This window comes from Onychomys torridus, chromosome 16 (genome assembly GCF_903995425.1).
Source record: "Onychomys torridus chromosome 16, mOncTor1.1, whole genome shotgun sequence".
NCBI classification, from domain to species: domain Eukaryota; kingdom Metazoa; phylum Chordata; class Mammalia; order Rodentia; family Cricetidae; genus Onychomys; species Onychomys torridus.
In genome coordinates this window covers 3,501,480-3,513,736 of record NC_050458.1, presented here as the reverse complement: position 1 = coordinate 3,513,736, position 12,257 = coordinate 3,501,480, and the positions used below count along the sequence as shown (strand labels likewise).

Here is a 12,257-nt window from a genome sequence, read left to right as displayed (position 1 = left end):
GGGTCTTCTGCTTCCTCCCTCAGCCCTGCCTTGTGGGCATGACCTTTACTGAAGCCTCAATGGGAGTTGGAACTTCCAGGCCAAGGCTGGGAGGGCTACCCACTACAGTTCTATTATACTGGAGTTGATAGAGTGGCTCATCAGAGATTAATGCTGTGAGTGGAATAAGAGCCAGTTAAAATGGTAAAGGCAGCAGAGAACTGTGGATCCATATGAATACACTTTAATGATGTGAATCAAGATGTTGAGGGAGTCTATATTCCCTGGCTACCACATGTAGGAGTTGAGAAGGGGCTTGTGGACCCACTTCCTGTTAACACACAAATAAGAAATAAGTGAAAGTTCAGGAGCATACTGTGGAGCAGCCACACTGACTGCATGGTTTTCTGCTCTTAAACTGACTGTGGCCTTTGGATTCTCTTCACTCCTTACATGTCCACATTGGGAACATCTTCTTTCCTCCTGTTTTAAAGGGAAGCCATTTCTGCCCGTCTCTGGAACATGGACTAGGAATTAGTCCTCAGGTGAAACCTGATCTAAAGAACAATGTAGTCACAGGCCTGCTAGCTGGAGTTAGTGTTGAGTACCACAAGGGGTTCGAGCACTGACTAGGATAGTCCTCCAACTGGTGTGGGCTTGGTCCTGTGCCATTCTTTTCCTTGAGTTTCTGAAGCAGAGTTCATCATTCATTTTTATAAATTATTGTAAAATTAATTCCTACCTTCAAAGTATAAGACTTGAAAAATACGTAAATGTGCAGTATAGCCCACTTTAGTAGTATACTTGAATATTCTCAAGTATTTATATTTTTAGCCAGACATGGTGGTGTGTGCCTTTAATCCCAGCACTGAGCAGGCAGAAGCAGGGGATCTATGAGTTTCAGGCCAGCCTGGTCTACATTGAGTTCTAGGTCAGTCAGGGATATATAAAGAGACCTTGCCTCAAAAAAAAAAAAAAACACAACAAAATAAAATAAAACAGAAAACAAAAACCAAAAAATTAAAATGAGATGTTTATATATTTTTAAATGTTAACTTAATTTGACCAGTTTTTATTTTATATTATAAATACCAAACTGCTTTAAAACTGCCACAGCACATTTTATGTTATTTTAAAATTCCTTAATAGTTTTATGTATTTCTTTTTCTTATCAAGCAGATGATTTTAGTATTACGAATTTTCTAATACATATTACCTTTTCTATTAGTGAATGAAGTATAATGAAGTAATATATAGAAAAATATTTTTAACGTGAACCAGCAGAAAAGAAATGGAAAGTAACAGAAAGGGTCCGTAATCGTGATAGTAAATTATGTGGTTTGTAGGTTTTTGATTTTGAGATTTGTTATAGTTTCATTGTAACATATTGAATCTTAAATTTGTTTTTTTCAATAAATAGGGCACCAAGATTTTGTGTTACTCATTCATCTTCAACAAAAAATGCTAGTGCTGAGCTGAAATTCTGGCGCCTCCGTCAAGAGAAACCGAGGAAGGATGTTGATCCTTTCCCACAGATGGCTACCCTCCTGCCATTAAGACCAAAGTCTTGCATTCCACAGGTCCCTGAGGTCCAGGTAGGGTGTCCAGTGTGTGAACTACTCTTTAGGAACTGCATAGTTCACACCTATCTTTGGGTGTTTGCCAACTGCCGTGAATGAATGTGAATTACACCATACAAGGTTACATGTCTGGGCAATTTGTCTCCAGTTGGCACTATTTGGGAAGGTTGTGGAACCTTTAAAGGTGGGGCCATGTTGTACGAAGTGGGTCACTGGGGCTGGATCCTGAAGCCTTATTGGCCAGGTCCTACTTCCTGTTCACACTCTGCCTCCTGAAGGTGGGTATAGTGTGATCAGTCAGCTTTGGGTTCTCATCACCATGCCTTCCCCACCATGATGGAGTGTGAGTCCAAATACCACCTTCCTCCCCTGAGTGGCCATTATTAGCATAATTTATCAGAGCAATGGGAAAGACCAAGGCAGCCACAGACACTGGCATTTGTCACAAGCTCTTGCTGTTGCGACATACATGCCACCTCAGGAAGGAAGGAAGGGAAGGCCCTGTGTGTTCAGTGAGCAGAGAGGTCCTTCTGACATAACAGCCATGCCACTCATCTGCTGGAAGTTCTCCAGTTAGAATAAGATTTGAAAACTGCATGGCTGTGCAGGTCAGCTAGCCTCGGCCCTCATATCCCAGTTTGCTCCAACCCAGCCACACAGGTTCCTTTGCTTGTCATTGGACATCAAGGGAAACCACAGGGCTTGGCACTGTCTGTTCCCTATATTTGATGCACCTTTGCTGCACTGCCATGAATCTTACCTCTCACATCCTTTGAATTGCAGCTCATCCATCACTTAAGCTCTGACATCTTCCATCATTATCTGTGCCCTTTGCCCCACCTTGCTTTGCTTTATTGAATTTACAGTCATATGATTCACCTGTTTATTGCCTTTCCCCACTTCTAGAATAGAAGGGGATTCTCTGTGTTGAGTATGAGTCCCTAGAACAGCCTAGGATAGAACAGTCACGTAGTAAATATAGTAGGAAATGAGTAGACAGGCTGAGAGCAGCACACTGAAACCAAAGGAAGGGAGCTGGGCACACAGTGAAGAATAAAAAGACAGGAAGATGAAGGGAAAGTCTGAAAAGAGACAGTAATTGAAGGAAATAGTAAGTAACCTTACATGTTTTCTCAGGGGCAAAGGCCCTCACTCATCTTTACTGCCTAAGGGTATCACAGAATATTCTGTTGCTGGACAGTCACACAGAACTGCCCCAAGATTGTTTTACAGTCAGAATGTCTCATTTCAAAGGCAGCAAGATGTGTAACACATTTTCAATGTTTCCTTCCACACATGGTAGTTTAGTGTCATCAGCAGGGCCACAGTTTTACTTTCTCTGTGGTTTCAGAACTCCAGGTACACATTAGAAATCTCCCCAGGAAATTTCAAAGTACGCCAGTTCGCAGATTGATGTCATTGGCCTGGAAAAGCCTGGGGTCACTCTGAAACCAATGAGTTGGCTTAGAACCTACATCCCCAGCCCCATGCGAACATGAGAGCCAAATTAGAACAAATTCTAGGTGATTTATGTATTCAGCATTGCCGCTAGTAGGTGGTTTTTAGTGTCACCCAAAGAACTTGTGCAGAGACCCCTAGGTTTCACCAGAGATCAAGATCCAGTAGGACTTACATTTCTTTTTTTGTTTTGTTTTGTTTTTCGAGACTGGGTTTCTCTGTGTAGCTTTTGCCTGGATCTCCCTCTGTAGACCAGGCTGGCATCGAACTCACAGAGATCCTCCTGCCTCTGCCTCCCGAGTGCTGGGATTAAAGGCATGTACCACCACCACCCAGCAGGACTTACATTTCTAATTCCCTCTTCCGAGTGATGTTCTTGCCACTAGAGACCACACTTTCCATTATTTTCTTACCCATTTCATTGTTTTATTATCCCTTTTTTTTCCCCTTTTTCCTGACCTGCATTTTGCCTTGAGGCCCTACCACACACCTGCCCATGCAGTTTACCCAGGCACTAGGTAAAGTCATGTCTTGGAGGCACAGTATAGTGAGCATGTCATCTGTTGATATCTGATGATTTAGATAAACGTCATCCAACTGAGCAGTTGTAGAGGAGAAAACATGTAAGTGGTACATAAAGAAAGACACTCTAGTGAGTGGGCAGTGTCCGAGGAGAGGAGAGAGTTTAGTTTCTGTGGAAAGTAACATAAACCAGACTTGTCTGCCACTTCTCTGTTCTCTTCTTGAGGTGAGCACCGTCACCACATGAGGTGAGCACCGCCACCACCTGAGGTGAGCACCGCCACCACGTCAGGTGTTCTGAACCCACTCAACATGCTCTGTCACTCCTTGGCAGAAAATGCTCTGAGCAGTGGAACTTTTATAACCAATGAAATATGGTCTTTACTAAAACCTACAAATTTGGCACGTGGACACATATGGTGTGTAAGCATCAACACACTCACAGTGAAGGGCATTTCTTCTACTGTTTTATTGTGACTGGAAGTTTTCCTGCATCCCGCCCAGTCCTGTAGTTGCTCAGATCCAAGTAAACACACTGAGGCTTGTATTAATTATAAACTGTATGGTCTAAGGCAGGCCTCTTGCTAGCTAGCTCTTATATCTTAAATTAACCCATAACTATTAATTATGTATCACCACATGTTCTGTGGCTTTACTTGCACCCCATTGTATGTTGCTCCTTGAGTGGCAGGCTCACATCTCTCCCCTCTGCCTTTCTTTTTTCTGTATATCTGCCTGGATTTCCTGCCTGCCTCTAAGCTGCCTTGCAATAGGCTAAACAGCTACCAACCAATCACAGCAACACAAATTCACAGCGTACAGAAAGACATCCCACAGCAGTGACTTGTTAGTTTTTTCCATCATCTACTCTGACTGTTCTTTTCTTATTTAAATTATATTTGTTTGTTCACTTTGTGTGTGTGTGTGTGTGTGTGTGTGTGCAATGCCACAGAGCACAGATGGGGGCTTCAGAGGACAACTTGAGGAGTTGATTCTCTCCTTCGACTATGTGAGTCCCTGGGACTGAACTCAGGCTGTCAGGCTTGGCAGTAAGCACCCCTACCTGCCGAGCCATCTCTCTGCTGTCCTTATGGCTGCCAGCTAAGAAACAACATTCAAACTTGAAGACTTGAACCAATATGCTGAAGTGATGGCTCAGTGGTCAAGAACACTTGTCTTGTAGAACTGGGTTTTCTTCCTGGCATCTACATAAGGCGGCTCACCAATATCTGTAACTCCAGTTTCAGGGGATCTGATGCTTTCTTCTGGCTTCTGTGTGCACTTACACAAGTGTGATATGCATACACACACACACACACACACACACACACACACACACACACACATCCAAAAACTTACCAACAGGTTTTTCCATGTATTATACACTTAAACTATGTTTTAATTTAATTTTAAATGAGGAGGGGCTGGAGAGATGACTCAGTGGTTAAGAGCATTTGCTGCTCTTCCAGAGGACCTGAGTTCAGTTCCCAGTACCTAGCTTATAACTGTATACAACTCCAGCTCTCTTCTGACCTCTGAGAGCATGCACACACCTAGCACACCTAGCACACACACACACACACACACACACACACACACACACACTTAAAAAATAATGTATGGACCAGGCATGGTGATGTATACCTTAAATTCTAGCACAGGCAGAGGCAGAGGCAGGCAGATCTGTGAGTTTGAGGTTAGCCTGGTCTCCATAGTGAGTCCCAGGACAGCCAGGTCTATATGGTGAGACCCTGCCTCTAATATATAAATAATAATGATTTCATAACCTTGAGACTACTCTGCCTCCTCCTCCCACCCTAGACTCTGGAAGCTACTGTTTATTTTCTATTTCTATAAATGTAACCATATTTATATAATACATGTTTATTTATAAGGTCAGCCTCTTATAGTATTTCTCATTAACAGTTGCTTAATACCTAAAACTACATGTGCTTTGTTTGAGACAGAGACTTGCTGTGTAGCCCAGAGTGGCCTTGAGCTTATGACCTTCTTGCCTCAGCCTCCCAAGTGCTGGGATTACAGACAAGCACCACACACCCATTTCCACAGATGCCAGAAGAGAGCTTCAAATCCCTTGGGACTGGAGTTACAGACAGATGTGAGCCACCACGTGGGTGCTGGGAATTGAACCCAGGCCCTCTGGAAGAGTAGCCAGTTAAGAATGGTTCATAACTGCTTAGCCACCTCTCCTGCTTGCACCGTTAGAAACTTTTAAGAATGAGAAAAATAACTATAAACATAAAACGTCCTGAAAAGGAAAGATGCAGTACCATTAAACTCTAGATCCCTGTTACAGCTAAGCAAGCGTCTGGTTTTATTTCCCTGCCCGGCCACTTCCTGGTGCTCTCTCACACAAGTTTTAAACCTATGCTCCAGAAGAAGGGATGGCTGCCAAGTTCTTTCCCAGGAGGGAGTCTGCCTCCATGGTCCTGGAGGTAAGGACTTAGCTAGCCTCTGGTTCCTGAATTGCTATTGTATTTCACTCGGCCTGTCCCATAAAACCTGCCTGTTTATGAGGGTAGCATTTCTGTTTCAATGAGAGATTTAGTAGCAGTAGAAGGAGGGTGGAAGTCTAGAGATAAAGGAAACTTGAGGTATTATGTGCAGAACTTCATTCTCTCTGTTATCATTTTGCTCATTTTCCACTTCACCTTCTTCTCACTTTTTAGGGAGAAGAAATCGGTTTATTTCAACCACCTAAATCTAAGAAATTATCAAGAGTAAGCATAGGGACTCAAAAATTTGGGAGAATTGAGTCCTTGTATCCAGTTCCTTCTAAGGATGATGGGCCAGAGAAAGGGTGGGTACAGGTTGTTTTTAATGTTAAGTGCAATAGTTTATTGGCTTTTAATATGAATTCTTAGGATTCAGTTAATAGGTGTTGGAGGCTCAGTTAGAAGAGACGGCGTTTGTGTCCAGCCACAGTCAGGACTTGTAAGTGACCTCCCAGGAGGGCCTTCTAATACTTAGGGGGCTCTCTTCTAGTCTAGGTTTTCTCAAGTTTGAGAACCTGTAAGACCCCGAAGAGCATTGACACCCCACTAAAATAGGGCACTGTCTTCCTGCTTCCTGTTTCCTCACTTTGTATTGCTCCGAATTCCTAGTGGGATGTTTTCTTGATCCTGATATTAGCTTTGGACAATTCCTTATTTTGTAATGTATTATTTGACATGTGTTCTTTTTACTGAAGTAAAATTCATATAACAATGAAGTTAGAAACTGAAATGATGTGAAGTGATACAGTCTGGGTTTTTTTTTGTTTGTTTGTTTACAAAGTCATCCTGCCATCACTACTGTGTAAGTCCTGTGTCTCTTTCATATATACAGAGGAAGACAAATTCAGAACCTGTGTCTCTTTGATGTATTTGGAGGAAGACAAATTCAGAACCGCTAAGTTCTTATAGGCGTTACACGTTGTCTCTGTTAGGAACTGTAACAATTTGTTACCTTTCTAGAATGCATGAGAGTGACATCTTCATGATACTGTCCCCAACATGATATGTGTTACCTTTGATGTACACATGGACTTTAGAAATTGGATTTGTCTTCATTGAAGTTGAACTTTTCATTAAGAACCATTTTACATTAGTTTTTGTAAACCTGTGCTCGGAAACAGGAAAAATAAGGTTGAGGAGGGAGATGATCCATTCAGTTGTAGGAAAAGCCCATATGAATATAGATATCTAAGCTATAGGTACAGCAAACACATGTAATATGTGGCAATGGTATATATTTAATTAGAATTAAATGAATTATGTAGAGTTTAAAGTCAAAAGTATATTTGGTTCCAGGTTTTCCATATCCTGCCAACAAAAATTTTGTGTGTTATAACTGTTAATGTTGCCATAATAAAAGTCTAATATGACATTAGGATATGCTTGAGATGTTTATGACCAAAACAACTGAAAGAAGGGTTTGGAGCCCAGGAGAGCCCAAGAGGAACACTGAGTCACTGAGCGTCTAGTAAGGTGGAGTGGGTGAGGCAGCAGAAGATACCTACAGAGGCCCAAGGAGTGGGTGATACACATGCAGAGCAGCACAGTGTCCTGGAGGACAAAGGGGGATTTTAAGTGAGTGTATTTTGACGTAGGCAGGTTAAATGCTTACTTTTCCACAACAAAGAGACTGACTAATAACAAATACTGACTCCATGAATTCAAGGCCAGATGGTACTACTTGGAAAAATATTTTGAAGGTGAAAATGAACCAATCAGTACAGATCACCCTTCTTTTAACTTTTTGTTTAGAGAGAAATATAGTTTACATGTTATTGTCAGAAAGGAAACTGGGCCTGGTGGAGGGACCTGTTACCCCAGCTGTTTGAGAAGTTAAGCAGCAGGTCAGGACCAGTCTGGACTGCCCAATGAATTCAAGGCAGGCCTGGGCTGCAGATGAGACCTTGTCTCAAAATAGAGAGCAAAAATATGCAGTGCTGAAGAGATGGCTCAGTGGTTAAGAGCATGTGTTCTTCTTGCTAGGGGACCCAGGTTCAGTTCCCCACACCCACATTGGCAGATCACAACCATCCAAAACTCCTATCCCAAGGGATCTGATACTGTCTTCTGACCACCTCAGACACCAGGCATGCATGTGGTGCACACCCATGCAGGTAAACACACACATAAATTAAAAATTGTTAAATAAGTAAAAAACAAAACAGGGAAGCATATATCTTTTTGTTACCATGTTTGCTGGTATATACATGGAATGCTGAGTTCAGTGCTCAATGGTAAGGTCAGGGTCTTGAATAATTACAGCATCAGAAACAAGAGACATTCACGTAGCCCATGCTGCTGGCAATAAATCTTTTCTATAATTCTGTTAGCAATTGTATGTAAACAGAATCATGACAGAACCACCTTTTGAACTTGACCTTGTTCACCCAGCGTGAGTCCCATGATTGCATGTGTCTACAGTTTGTTCCTCTAATGCAGAATAATATTCCATAATTTATTCTTTTTTAAATTTGTGCATACTTGGGCATGGTGGCCATGTCTATAACCCCAGCACTCAGGATGCTGAAGCAGGAGGATGGTGAGTTTTAAGTCAATGTGGGCTACCTTGTCTTAAACACTAAAAATGAGACATAGAGATAGAAATAAGAGTAATAGTTCAAAATTGCACAACTCAAGCCGGGCGGTGGTGGTGCACGCCTGTAATCCCAGCACTCGGGAGGCAGAGGCAGGCAGATCTCTGTGAGTTCGAGGCCAGCCTGGTCTACAGAGTGAGTTCCAGGAAAGGCGCAAAGCTACACAGAGAAACCCTGTCTCGAAAACAAAACAAACAAACCAACAAGTTGCACAGCTTGTATCTGTCCCAGCTGCTGCCCTGGGGTGGAGACTGGGTCTGAACCAGGGCCTGGGCTGCTCTCAACTTTGATTAAAGAAGTTTCCCTTTGCAGTAGACAATAGTCAGCACAGAGATGCTTAACTGATGGAAGTGCTCAGCCCTAAAGGGGGTCTTTATCAACCCCACCCCAGGCTCAGGGAGCACCAAGAAGAGGAGGCAGAAGGCATTTCAGAGCTGGAGGGTGGGGAGGTGTGCTGTGAGTGCTGTCTTCTGGGTGTGGGCTGAACCCCACTAGCAGTGGTTACATGATCAAGCAGCTAAAGGTTCCCCACATAGATGAAGGAGATGCTCACCAGTCTCATCCTTCACTGAGGAGCTATTGTGAGGTGAGACTGCTGGGGGAGGGAGAATCTTCTTTGAGGGTGTAACCACTGGTAGGCGTGCATGTCCCACACCCATGCACACAAGGGCAGCCCTAACCGAATGTAACAAGGGAAAAAGAAGACATGAGTCATGAGGGAGAGGACTTGGGGAAAGTTGAAGGAGACAAATGGAAGGTGGAAATGATTATATTTCATTGTATACAAGTATGAAATTTGCAGAGTAAATATATAATAAAATAAATAGATGAGGGTTTTTGTTGATTAATCCACCTCTCAGAATTATCATATATATTTATGTTATTGGTTTCAGATTTGTTTGGACACAATAAAAGCATTTTGTACTAATAAAAAAAAAAGGAAAAGGAAAAAGAATGGCATGCCAGGTGTGGTGGCACACGTTGGAAGCAAAGGTGGGTAGGTCTCTGAGTTGGAGACCAGCCTAATGCAGTGTACACAGTGAATTCTGGGCCACCAAGACAGCACAGTGAGACCCTGTCTCAAAAAAAAGTTAGAAAGAGAATAGTAATCTAAAGTCACTGGATGTAGAGGATAAAATTTAAAGTTTGATCTTTAAATAGTTTATTTTTAAGGCTATTTTGAATGAAATGTTTTATTTTTGTTCTGCCCATTGTTAGTGTACTGAAATAATTTATTTTTGTGCATTTACCTTATATCATGTGATCTAACTGAATTCAGTTATTAGTGTTAGCAGGTTTTTTTTTCCTGTAGACACTGTATATTATCTGAGAATAAAGATTATTTGTGGTGATATATTATGTCTCCAAATATATTGTGCACCCTAATAAAGCTTATCTGGGGATCAGAGGAAAAAGCAGCCACTATATTAAACATAGAAGTCAGGCAATGGTAGCACACACCTTTAATTCTAGCATTCAGGAGGCAGAGATCCATGTGGATCTCTGTGAGTTCAAGGCCACACTGGGAACAGAGCCAGGTATGATGGCACATGCTTTAAATTCCAACACTAGTTAACCATGAAGGTCTGGAGGTCTGTACAGACAGACAGGAAGTGACAGAGCTGGGCTGGAAGAGGAAGTGATGCAGCTAGGGAGAGAGAGGAAGTGACTGGCAGGGGCAGGAAGGTGTATAGGCATGGGTAGACAGGAAGCAGCTCTCTCTGGAGGCTGAGGAGTTGGTGAGGTGAGGTTGGCTGTGGATTGTCCTATTCCTCTGATATCTCAGCTTTCACCCCAATATCTGATGCTGGGTTTTTTATTAATAAGACTGTTTAGCAATTCATCTTACAATCATTTTAACATCCCCCCCACATACACACTCAAGTCACCTTTTGTTTCTTTCCTTGCCCTATCTGGGCCAGACTTTAAGGCTTTCCTGTTTACAATTTTAGGCGAAAAATTCTTGTTTCACCTGTGGTGATATTTTGTTTGTGCTCTAACAAATAATGCTTGTCTGGAGATCAGAGTGCAGAGCTAGCCACTAGTTAACCATAGGGGACAGGCAGTGGTGGCATACACCTCTAATCCCAGCACTTGGGAGGAGGAAACAGGAAGTGATATGGCTGGATGAAGAGAGGAACATAAGGCAGGCAGAGACAGGAGCTTAGCCCTTTCTGGCTGAGGCATTGGTGAGGTAAGAGGTGGCTGTGGCTTGCTCTTTTGTCCCTCTGATCTTTCAGCATTTACCCCAATATCTGGCTCTGGGTTTTTATTATTAAGACCAATTAGAATTCATGCTACATCTGGTGTCCAACTTTTGGAGTATGAATTCACAAAAAAGCTGATTGCCTGTGGCTTTGCAGCCACTTGCACAGACTGGAGCTGCACATGACTGGAATCACTACCTCACCAGCTAAGTTTTTGTTGCAGAGAGGCTGCAACAAGCTCCACAGGCACATGAGCTCAATATGCTGCCAGAGTTATCCTCTCAACACCAGCCAGCTCTGTCTTTAGGCAGCTCCAGCTGCACATGTTTCTTCCCCCATGATCCCCTGTGTGCATTGTTCAGAAAGTGGGTTCCCTCTCCCAGTGGGTTGTGGACTTACTCTGGACCCCTCCTTGTGCTGCTGATGAACTAGGTAGCTGCCCTGAAAACCCACCTGGGCTTCTATTGTTCTACACAGAAGCCGTTGGCTTCACATCTTCATTGTCATTGTCAGCTGATTTGGGATTTCTTAAAGGGGAGAATAAGTTTTAAAAAATGGGGAACACTGTTATAATGGAGGGAGTTACGTCTCTGTATAATAATTTGCTGGATGTTTTGAAATGGAACTATTAAATGAGAGAATAATTAATTTAGATTGGATTTATGAAATGTCAATTATAAACATTGTCATTTTTATCATTTTTGTTTTATCACTAAAAAAGTGGTTAATATAAGTGCTAAGATACAAGTTTTAGAAAAACTTATTAAAAACAGATCATAGAGATTATTCAGACCCAGACAGAGGAATTTAAAGGAGAACCAATTTCAGCATTGCATTACAAGGTTAGAGAGAAACAGCCTAAGGTTTTCAAACAGCCAACCTTAATTTATTCAGTAAAACCTTACAGGAACTGCCAAATGATATATATGCCCAAGGCTGAATGTACTCCTGTGCAAATGTTAGACTTGAGATTCAAGGAAGTAATAGTCTTATATGATGTGCATTCACCTTCTGTGAAGCAAATGTTAAACTTGTGGTCAACTTGTAATAGAATTATCCCTCGAGACTAGAGAGACTTGGTTACAGCAATCTTGGAGCCTGGTCCTCAATTACAATGGATAACCATACCCTGGCTTTATGCCACACAGCGGTCTTGAATGTTTGGGACAGAATTGAAGAAGTAAGAAAGAAAAATGAGTCATTTACTAAAGTTATACAGGACCCAGAAGAAACCTTTACTGATTTCTTACAAAGATTGACTTCAGTAAATAAAATGATACCAAATTCAGAAGCTAGGCAAATAATAATTGAATCTTTGGCCTTTGAAAATGATAATGCACAATGCAAAAGGATAATTAGACCTTTAAAGGCAAGATCAGCACCCTTAGAGGACTGGATCCA

At 42.1% G+C, this 12,257-nt stretch overlaps 1 protein-coding gene across 1 annotated transcript in view; it reads left to right on the top strand.

Annotated features, from left to right (window-relative positions):
* Positions 1-12,257, top strand: part of Rgs22 (regulator of G protein signaling 22) — a 149,053-nt gene that overhangs the window by 65,033 nt on the left and 71,763 nt on the right. The window contains exons 10-11 of the mRNA XM_036208311.1: positions 1,400-1,574; positions 6,230-6,360. Coding sequence (XP_036064204.1) covers positions 1,400-1,574; positions 6,230-6,360 — 306 coding nt within the window. The remainder of the gene's footprint in view (positions 1-1,399; positions 1,575-6,229; positions 6,361-12,257) is intronic.